General features: G+C 37.6%; 1 protein-coding gene across 1 annotated transcript; it reads right to left on the reverse strand.

The window, feature by feature from the left end:
- Window positions 1–144: 144 nt before the first annotated feature.
- abhd13 (abhydrolase domain containing 13) lies at window positions 145–11,078 on the reverse strand. Its single transcript, XM_079821461.1, has 2 exons — window positions 10,915–11,078; window positions 145–5,479 (listed from the first exon to the last, which is right to left on the reverse strand). Exon 2 carries the CDS (start codon window positions 5,432–5,434, stop codon window positions 4,421–4,423), a length of 1,014 nt encoding a protein of 337 aa, XP_079677587.1. The 5' UTR covers window positions 5,435–5,479; window positions 10,915–11,078; the 3' UTR covers window positions 145–4,420.
- Between the last annotated feature and the right edge of the window lie 839 nt (window positions 11,079–11,917).

An 11,917-nucleotide genomic window follows, 5' to 3' on the forward strand; every position in this document is an offset into this window, starting at 1 on the left:
AAATTGATAGCACATAAGGAAGTGTATAAATTCCAAAACGGAAGCTATTCTTGGTATAGAATCAAACAAAAAACAAAACCAAATTTTGTACTTTTTAAAGTGAAAACCAGAAACAGGAACCAGCAGCTTTAAGCAGCAAAGTTATCAGAAGGGTTTGATTTCTTTATTGCATGTCACCACACAGAAAATAGAACGTGTGATTCAATTGTATGTACATGAACACATGATTCCAATAGAAAACCCATAGCTCAAAACACAAATGTTGAAAGAATAAGAAAACACTCCTTGCACATTCAGAACTGAATCTTTCCGCTCTGCTATTTACTGTAAAAAGCAAATACAAAACATGAGCAGCGCGTTATATTATTTCATATATTCAGATTATGAACAACATGAAATGAGATTTCAACATACAAACTAGCCCCAGAGAATGGCCAGAACATGCCAATGGAGGATTAGTCAAATCTAGTAAACTCTAAAGTAGTATTTTCAATATTTTATCATATGTCAGCATCTTTGTTCCAAGGTTTACACTCAACCACACAGACATTCAATAAGGTATCATGGCACGTCACTGTGAGTTCAACTAAATGACATATTGCAAATGATATATGAATTTGAAAATATTTCCTCATAAGGTTTAGAGGCAGTTCTTATGAATTAGGCCTATACGATCAATAATGACCATTACAAACATTGATTTTAAAATCAAAAGGTCAATAAACTGATATACAAAAGTATCTTGTGTATTGAAACCACCAAAATCCCGGTGTCTTGGGAACTTTTTCTCTTGCGTTGGCTGGTTCCACTTCTTAGGCTACTCACTTACAATCAGTGTTGGGGGGTAACGCATTACAAGTAACTCAAGTTACGTAATCAGATTACCTTTTTCAAGTAACTAGTAAAGTAATGCACTAAATTTACAACAAAATATCTGAGTTACTTTTTCAAATAATGAACGCAAGTTACTTTGTTTTCCCATTTATGAAAATGAGAAAAATCGGTTGTTTCGGTGTAAACATGATGGTTATTGTTGTAGTTCTAGACTAATGTGAGCATGCATATACTCATCTCACTTGCACAAAAAAAGATTAAGTTTTGAATAAAATATTACGAAAACCTCCAATAATTAAATATGTTAAATAAAACAAATATTTTTATGCATTTGATCTCACTTTACTGACCAATGTGCTTGCTGCTGACGTTAAACAAGCAAAAATGACATTCAATTTTTTGTTTTTAATGGTGAAGGAAGTGTTAAACTTTCTTTTCCTGCGGTCCAGAATGGCAGCACAGCTGAAAGGTTTGTTTGAGCTGCGCCCTTGAACATACACGTGTACATTTGTATGTACATTTTGGTGCGAAAGGGCCTTTACATTTGCCCAAAAAACCAGAACTTTTTTTGGTTATTAAAAAGAAAAAGCCCAGCTCAGGTGAGAAAAAGTAACGCAAAAGTAACCTAACGCATTACTTTTCTTAAAATGTAACTAAGTATCCCAATTAGTTACTTTTTAAGAGAGTAACGCAATAATGTAATGCATTACTTTTCAAAGTAACTTTCCCCAACACTGCTTACAACTGTCCTGTTTCTATATAACTAATAACCATAAATAACACTAGACATAACTCAAGACATCTAGAGCTCAACTGTGCAACTATACAAGCTCTTAAACACACTTGAGAACCTCAGGTCGAAAAGAATCTGCCGAATCCCCAAAAGGTGGACTTTGGAAGCCTGACATAGCCTCTGCTTTGAAGATATCAAGATTTGCATGCAACATAGGATCACTCTGCCTTGAAATGTGTTATTTTAACATTCCCAGGCAGTTTTCACGCATTACAACAGACGTGAGCGTAAAGTGCATCAGAGTTAAATAAAATGTGCTGACTAAAGCATGCAATAATTACAGACTTGGATGTGCACCGATCCAACACTACATAATGGGCAAGGTTTGCAAAGTCCACCTTTTATTGGGTGCTCGACGGTCATCCAACAACGTGAGCCTACAGAAAGGACAAACCTCAAAGTCTTTACCCCCGATTCAATACGTTAAATATGTGTATGAAAAATTTGCCATCATTTACCCGACCAAACCCATATGACTTTCTTCTGTGGAACATGAAAGGAGACATTTCGAAGAATGTGACAGTCGCTCTTGTCCATGCAATAACAATAGATGAGAACCAAAGCTTTCAAGATGGCGTTCTGTATTCCAAATCTTCTGGAGCCTGAAATTTTGTTCCTCACCGAATCATCAGCTGTAGCTCTTCCTCGCACACTTATGAGAGAAAAACCAGAGATTTATTCACAATTCTAAAAGATTCGGTTATAAGTCATGTGGACTACTTTCAGGATACCTCACTTTTATTGAGACCTTTTGAAGCTTTAGGCTTCTACCTGGAACTGCATTGAAAAGAGCGACTTGCGCACTCTTCAAAATTGAAGAAAAAAGTCATACAGTTATGGAATGACATAATTGGCGAGTAGATTTGTGTGTGCGCGTGTGTGTGTGTGTGTGTGAGTGAAATAATCCTTAAACATTTTTGTGAATGTTTCTGATTCTGATTAAGGGAACTGCAAAGAAAATGGATGCGTGACTACAGCGCAACAGTCACCAATGGACAGGTTTTTCAACATGATCCAAACAAAGCAGGTCATGGGCAGAGAACTGATGATAAGCACTTGACCTGATTAAAAGAAGGGAAACATCTTTACAAGTTGTGCAAATGGACTGTGCTTGGAACTCTGTCAAGCAGCTGTTATGTGCGATTTCACTCTTACTTCCAGAAGATCACTAAGCCTGAGAGAGAGTAAACATACTTTAGGCTTGTTGTGTTGGTATTTTCACACAGTGCTCACAGTGTACTGCAGCCCACATGAAAATCAGTATAGAAATCTATACTTCTCACACACAGCGCCATATGCAAATCCAAAACATGGGATTAAACCACAATGAGCCCATTTCCTGAGTGGATTTTAAACCTGCCGTAAAAAAAGGCGGCAGTGAGATAAAATAAAGCTCCAACACATTACGGCCGGTCCAGAAGACTGAATGCATGAAATGCCATAGACAAAGATGAGTGAACTAGGATCAGTTGCCCCTGGTCCATTTAACTGTATTCACTGGAATTTAAATGGTAAAACAAATATTTCAATGAGCACTGTTCGGTGTATATATGACAAAAAAAAAATCTAGGACTTTTTGGAATAGCAGTTTATCATTCATGAATAAAATAAGGTCACTGGTTAACATACATACCTCAAACGTGATTTTTGAAGCCGTTTTGTTTTTGTAAATTGTTACCAACTCATGATTTTTACATTTAAGTGGTAGAATAAACGTGAACATTTCCTCAAGTAATGTTAACCACAAACATTATTTTGCTCACAAATGTATAACCGCCATCTTGATTAGACATAACCATTTTCAAATTGCATGTGCAGGTGGCTGGGCTTTTAATATTGTTTTAAAGGATTAGTTCACCCAAAAATGAAAATTATGTCATGAATTACTCACACTCATGTCGTTCCAAACCAAACCCGCAAGACATTTGCTCATCTTCGGAACACAATGAAGATCTTTTTAATGAAATCTGAGAGCTTTCTGTCCCTCTATTAAATCTACGCAACTACCACTTTCAAGACCTAGTAAGGAAGTAAAGACATCATAAAAGTAATCCATGTGACTCCAGTGGTTTAACCTCAATTTTATAAAGCGCCAAAAATATAATTTACCATTTCATATGCAAAATATTAATCTACAACAGTGTTGCATTGACGCGAGAGCAGATGCTGTTGCGTGAACGCGTGCCAGAGATTAACTTGGTAAATAAAGTGGTAAATTATGTTTTTTTGTACCAACAAAGCACTCGCGTCACGTCGTAAACTTGAGGTTAAACCACTGGAGTCATATTGGTTACTTTCATGATGTCTTTACTACCTTTCTAGGGCTTGAAAGTGGTAGTTGCGTACAGTCAAATGGAGGGACAGAAAGCTCTCAGATTTCATTAAAAAGACTTTCATTTGTCTTCCAAAGATGAACGAAAGTCTTACGGGATTGGAATAACACAAGGGTGAGTAATTAATGACAATTTTCATTTTTGGGTGAACTAATCCTTTAAGGGTAGAAATTGCTTGAAAATGAGAAAAAAAAACGACTCAGAGGGCATTCAATTCTTGCGGAATATGCATTTATGCTTGATATAAAATCCGACAAAAAATATTTTAAAGGCTTGATAAAAATGCAGCCTTCTCTATTGAATAAATGAAATTCTAAATAATGAAGTCCTAGTGTGTGATCAATGGAAAGAAAGAGCTTAGGACGTTGGGGAGAAGAGAAATAATAGAAAAGAGAGAATCAATTGTACATTCTTTTTGAGAGGGTTCAGATTTATAGAGCAGTCCACAGTAGTGACTGTTCTAGATTATGGTGACGTTGGTCGTCCCCTGGGCCGTCTCTTCACTTGCATGGCTTTTAAGTAGCTCTTTCATAAACTGCTCTAGGGAGGCAAAATAACCCTGGCACTGCCAGGTGTCATTGTGCGTACCCTCGGGAAAGATGCCGAGGCGTTTAGTCCGAGACGGAGACAGCTCGTACAGCTTTTTCATCATCACCGGGGGGATGAGCTGATCTGATAAGCCCGAGATGAAGAGAGATGGCATACGACAGAGAACCACGTGTCTATAGGACAGAAACTTGTTCTTGTAGCACCAGAGCGGCAGGTAACGCATGGGGAAGAAAGAGAACAGCGTGGCCGCCATGTGTGGGATGCTCAGGAAAGTGTTCTCCACCATGATGGCAGCCACTCGATGCGGGTTGCCCGACGCCAGGCGGATGGCCACCGCACCCCCCAACGAGCGGCCGAACAGCACCACCTTGGTCTTGTCGATGTCCGGCCGGGTCATGATGTAATCCAAGGTAGCCTCTGCGTCCTGGTACAGTCCCTCTTCGCTAGGATCGCCATCGCTTTTTCCGTAGCCTCTGTAGTCCAGCAGAACCACGTTGGCTTTCAGGTTTACCAGCATGAGTAGTGCGTTCGGCACACGATGGCCGATGTTCCCCGCATTGCCGTGGAAATATAAAATGGTGGGAACGGTGGCAGGGTTTTCGCCCGTGTAACGGAGCAGGATGAGATTGAGCCGCACGCCATCTTTGGTGCGGACGTACACGTTCTCATGTGGGATTCCCGTGGGCAGAGGAACATAGAGGCGCGAGGACGAGGGCTGGTCGGGGAAGTAAAGCAGCACGTCCTGGAACTTGTACAGGATGCCGGCCACAGAGACCAGGATGAGTCCCAGCAGTATGAAGCCTCCGTACAGGTGGAAGGTCAGAATGAGGGCCAGCAGGGAGACGCGGCACACTCCCCAAGACCACGCGCACACGGTCAGCAAACACGCCTCAAGTACCGCCCACAACCTCCATGGCTTCTCCATGGCAACCTTGATGACAAGAGTCTCCGAACTCACTGCAGGCGTATTCTGGAGAAACACAGAAAGTCAGTTTGTAAGGTCAGAGATTTTACAAGAACATTTGTAGGTGCCTTACATTTTTTTCGGTGGCACTTTATTTTACAGTCCTGTTCCCCATGTACATACTATGTACTAGAGCTGCGTGATTAATCATTAAAGGGATATTTCACCCAAAAATGAAAATTCATCATTTACTCACCCTCAAGTGGTTCCAAACCTGTATGAGTTTCTTTGTTCTGCTGAACACAAAAGAAGATATTTAGAAGAATGTTTGTAACAAAGCAGAGAGAGCAACCATTGACTACAATAGTATTTTTTTTCCTACTATGGTAGTCAATGGTTGCTCTTTCTTCTAAATGTCTTCTTTTGTGTTCAGCAGAACAAAGAAACTCATACAGGTTTGGAACAACTTGAGGGTGAGTAAATGAAGACAGAATTTTCATTTTTGGGTGAACAGTCCCTTTAAAAGGTTGCAATCTCAATTGAAACACCCACACAATCCTGTTCCTTTATCACGATTCTGCTATGACTTTCATGCCTGTTTCACACATAGACTGTAAAAAGATGGACAACGCCCCTCCCTTCACTATCTTCCATTAGAGAAAAGTCAAGCCGCCAATGTCCGAATATGACGCTGACATCTTGCGCTGATTTGGGACCTGCAAATAGCACAGTAGTGACCTCGGGACGTGAGTCTGCGCAGCCGAGAGCAGGAAGTAGTATCTGTTAGTACAGCAACTTATGTCGGTGTGAAATAAACAGTTATGGACAGCTCCAATCTCCTCCCGAAAATCCAGAAAAAAGTTGGCGCATCAATGACTACTGTCAATCATGATGTCACATCCGTTTTTATAGCATCAAATAACTAACTAAAACCAAACTTATTTAAAAAAAAAAAAAGTACACTTGAACTTACATCAGCTTGATAAAAACTACCTAAAATAACAGAAACCATCTTTGGAAAAAAAATATTTGAAGTGTAATTTGATAGTTTAGTTCGTCTCGTGTCCCATTATAATACATGGAGGGGGCGGGATTTATGAGCTATACTGGGACCAACCACCTGGGGGCGATCGAGGCGCTTTGCACACTTGGTTTCACATTGCAAGCATCAGACCGTGAACAACGCATATTTTGCTGCTGCCCATGTTAATGAATGACGGGTGTCCACTGGCACGAAGCAAGTGGAGCAAAGCAAGCTTTTTTTAAATTCATTCATATGGAAGTTGAACTTCTTGCTCGCAAGTGAGCATAAAGCTCAATTTCCATAGGCATTAATTGGAAAATGCCCGCTCTGCTCTGTGCCAGTGGACATGTGCTGTGAGAGGGTCGGCAGTCGATACGGGCAGTGACAAAACACGCTCCGCTTATGATTGCGATGAGAAACTGTTTAAAACAAAGACTTTGGTTAACCTTTTAAAGTACAATCATCACACTGCAACATTAAAATCTGTGTTTGTGTTTCCGCTGATCCGGAGAGAGCAGCTGCCATGTAAATGTACAGTAAGAAGCAGCTTCACAAACAGTCTTTTCAACTCAAGTCTGTTACAAACATTTAAATAACAGGGGATAAAAATGTACTGGGATAAAAGTTTACAGTTTGGGTATAAACACGGTATTGATCAAAATAAGACTAAATCATCTTCTTAAAAAAGTTTTGACACTTGTATGTATTGTATTTCTTATCGTTACGCCAGGTGGTGGCGACAAGTGAGTATTTAAAAAAAAAAAATTATTTAAAAGATTTATTCACTAATGCTGATCCATCCAATAACGAAACAAGACATCCTCATCTTGACTCCCTTCAAATTATTTTTTAGACCATTTTGTCAGAACCTCTAGTTTGCATTTTGTTTAGTTGTCTGCTGGTAGTACCTAGTTATTACCCAGGGTATTGTAATAACTATAACTATAGAACCTAACCCTAATCCTAACCTTGACCCATGTAGCTAGATACTTTATATACTTATACCTTATATTATATAATTTCTTAGTTAAGTACACTGTGCATTTACTGTAAAATAAAGTGCAACCATTTTTTCCAAGAAGGGAAAAAAGTTACAAATAACATTTTATTTTAAATGTGCCATAGAATGAAACTTTAACTTGTGTAGCTTTTTTTTGCATTTAGTTTGGTTTCTGCTGTGTCTGCCAGCTCAGAAAAGCTGAAAAGAAAACATGTTTTGTTATAAACTGTCTGAGTTTAAAAATGTGTCATTCGGTGACCTGTTTCAATTTGTTGCCCCGAGCAACATACGGAGTCCACCCAATAGATAGTGAAGTGGCTAACAAAGGTGCCTATCGTTTTACAATGAAGCAATCCTGGCATGCAACCTGCTCTTTGTTAAAGACGAGACTGAAATGTTGTTTAAAAAACTTGACCAAAATTACTTGAAAAAAGATGAGTGTTCCAGCATTCATACTTGCGGTTGCCAGATTTCAGTAATTTAAATCCCCCAATCAGAGCTTTTCTGTTAAAAGAAAACATATTCTATCCGGTGTTTTACTCAAACTTATGGATAATTTTGCCCTTCATGACAACTCTGAGGGGGGTGAATTTTTTTTTCATTATATAAAGCCTTAAAGTTCTGCATAATTAAGGGTGTGGCCATTTTGAGTGACAGGTGGATTGCCATTGTCTGTTAGTCATCACTTCACCTCAGTTCCAGCAACGTCCTGCCTCTTTGCCCATTTTGTGTTATGCGGTGACGCGCTGCCAAGATGGCAATGGCCGGGTTTGAGGCTTCAAACACTTTCTTCACAAACCTTACCTTAGCCACATACCTTATATGTCCTTTTTACTTTAATTGAATTGCATATTTTACAAGCATGATCTAACCCATCCCTAACCTTTAAAAAAAAAAAAAAAAAAAAAATATATATATATATATTATATTATATTATATTATATTATATTATATTATATTATATTATATTATATTATATTATATTATATTATATTAATATAATATAATATAATATAATATAATATAATATAATATATATATATATATATATATATATATATATATATATATATATATATATATATATATATTAGGGGTGTAACGATTCATCTACTACATCGATGTATCGATTTATTTTCCTATGATCTAACTACATCGATCTGTGCTCGGCAAGATGGCCTTCCGGACGACATATATCGATCTAACATCGTTTTAAAAGGTAATCAATCGATTGTATCGATCATGGGAAATAACGCATTGGATTTAAGCACGTCAGACTTTATATGGATATTTTTTCTTAGCACTTTTAATGATAAAGCCGTTAAACGTTACTCGATTAAGTCTACCTATCTGTGACATCATCGCAACGCACGCACCAGCAGCAGCGCTAAGAAAACAAAACATAGCATGGCGGATGACAGAGAAGCCAACGTGCGAGAAATTATCAAGCCACCAGGAGAAAGAGCTAAGTTAGTAACGTTTTACCTGTACTTTCAACCCTTGCTAAATGTTACCTGTGAATTCCTGACACCAGTGCGCCTGCAGAGCGAGTTTTAGTACAGCTGGCGACATAGTGAACGCACAGAGAAGTGTTCTGCGGTCAGATCATGTTGATATTTTTGAAAAAGAAATCTGTAGAGTCATTGAAGAGTAGTTGGTTACATTTTATCTTTGTTAAATATTGTTTGTTTATTAAACTGAGAGTAGTAGCAGGTTCAGCCAGTTTATTCAACCTGAAGAAATGTTGGTTGCACTTTATTTTTGATATTAATATTGTATTTGTATTATTTTAATGTTGTAAAACAACAGCAAAAATAGCAGGTAAACCTACTATTAATTAAACCTGAAGAGTAGTTAGTTGCACTTTATTTTTTATACTAATATTGTAATATTTTTATGTTGGAAAACAAAAGCAGAAGTAGCAGGTTAACCTACTGTTGAAATGTTGGTTGCACTTACTGTGCTTTTATTGAAAATGTATTGAAAATTGAAAATGAGAGCAGAAAAGGTTAACTTCCTTTTAATTCAACCTAAACTGTTGGTTGCACTTTATTCAAATAAAATTTGAATGCATTTGCCATTAATTGTTGTTTACTTGTTTGTTTATATCCATAATTAATTGATACCTGATTCCCTTACAAGAAACAACAGGAATCTAGGAAACTTCACCTGCATTGAGCAGTATCCAGATATTTATTTCAGTCACACAATTTTTGGCTAAAAAGTTACTGAATCGATTTCAAGTCACTGAATCGTTTCGGATCGTATCGTTCTAAATGAACCAATATCGTCCTTGAATCGTATCGACAACCTCAAATCGTGATACGAATCGAATCGTTGTTAAAACGAATCGTTACACCCCTAATATATTATATATATATATATATATATATATATATATATATATATATATATATATATATATCCTTGTGTACAGGAGAACAAAGAAAGTCAAACAGGTTTGGAATGACAAAGGAAAGTATTTTTTTTAGAATTTTTTTGGATTACAATCTCGTGAATATATATTTTAACTTTGTATATTTTAAATATAATTTGACTATTTTACAACAACCTTGAATGTGGGTCATGAGAAAAAACTGGAACTATTTGTGTTAAAATATTAGTCTGTTTTGTCCCCCCACTTATTTTCCTAATAGAAAGAAAAAATAATCAAATGAGATGAAGTGCTTTTCATCTGTGAAGTACTTAATTCACTGGATTATCCAGAAACAGGCATTACCATGGTTAAGTAATATATAAACCACTTCTGTTATAAATCCAGCAACTAACTATATTGATAATAAATAAATAACTCTATTTTGATATAAGCAGTCAACTCTCCCTGCCCTACCATGACATATACGGATGTACAGTGGTATTACCTTCTGATATAATCCTTGTACCATCATGGCAGTAACACCACAGTAGTGGAGAACTAGAGCATAACGTTATATACATTGTGATTAATCTAAACACACACACACACACATCGATAAATACTAAACGTTTTCCCCTGATGGCACAACACAGTGTTGTCCTCAGGGTGTTTAGGGACCAAGTCCAGTCTTGACCAATGCAATCACACAGGAATGCATTTGATGATCAGTACTCACTTGTGCATCTATACGGCACATATCATTTTTAGAGTTCACAAATGGAGCCGTTTTTCCAAAATTAGCATTACTTTCGCAATGCAATTCAATAGAAAAGCAGCTGCTCCACGACCTGACCCCAATATCAAATCATACCGTAAAACACTGTCAGCATATCCGCACTTCGCTTTTCAGACAGCTGTTGACATCGTGAGAGAGAAACACCCTGAAGTCCAAACCCAGCTGACAGAAATCATAAACACGCCGATGACAGATTGACGTTGACAGCAGCTTTTCCCTCTGGACTTCATGTTCTGCACAGCTAATACAGCTGCTAGCCATTTCTAACACACATCTGCTGGCAGTCTGATACAAAACTACTCACATCTATCGCATTCTTCAGCGGCACATCTTCAGAGAGCTGAGCTTACGAGCAGGCGAAACGGTCATCTATACGAGCATCCCGTGAAATAACAGCTGATCCACTGTGGCTAGCAGCAAATCTAGCCGGACTGCTGCTGTACACTGGTGTCGCTTCAAGGAAGGTCCGGGCGGAAACAGCGGAACCTTCTGCTGACGGCCTTCGCATAGTACGAGTTCAATGTTCATAATAATAGGCCCTTATGCACCCAGTGCAAATTTAAATTATTAAATTATATACCTTTATTCATAAAAAAAAAATATGATAACTAATGCCCTAATGTGATATTTTTTTGGGGGACAACTATAAATAAAAACCTTCCTTCATAGCTGACTCTTGTCTGTGTGCTAGTCAGGTTTTTTCTGTTTAGGCCTAGCCTACTTGTTTTAGACAGCTAACGTAGAAAAAAAATACATGATATAATAGTGATATTAGATCAGTGCTGGGCAACAAAAATATGTAGGCTACTAAGGACGTGACCATTAAGTTTATTACATTAATGTTATTAATCTGAACGTTCAAAATGTTAAAAAAAAAATTAATCATTAAAAGAAAATTCCACTTCACTGTCCACATCATTTTGTAAATATGTGATGTTAATGTGTTCTCTGGACGTTCTGAAACAAGTAACATACAAAATAAAATAAAAAACGTTGTATGAAGTGTCGAATAGCAGTTTTGTGCTATTGTTTTGGGAACTTTATTGAAGACCAGGTAACTAACAAAACGTTCTATTAAAGTTCTGAAAATGTTCCTTTTAGCTGGGGCTGGCTCACAAGATTCACTTTCCTGCAGAGTAAACCCTACATCACCTGAAGCGTTCTAGTAGTCCTGAAGCCCTTGCATAACTTGGTCAGGTGTTTGATTAGGTTTGGAGCTAAATTTCTAGGAAAGTGGATTTTGAGGGCCAGAGTTGTCTATCTCTGTATTAGCTTCTAAGTATTTCTTAAGAAGTAAAGTGTTTCGG

This window comes from Gobio gobio, assembly GCF_949357685.1.
Source record: "Gobio gobio genome assembly, chromosome: 7".
In the NCBI taxonomy this organism is placed as follows: Eukaryota; Metazoa; Chordata; class Actinopteri; order Cypriniformes; family Gobionidae; genus Gobio; species Gobio gobio.

What these genes read in the sequence shown, in the direction of transcription:
- abhd13 (XM_079821461.1), bottom strand. Translation starts at nt 5,434, where the DNA reads ATGGAGAAGCCATGGAGGTTGTGGGCGGTACTTGAGGCGTGTTTGCTG.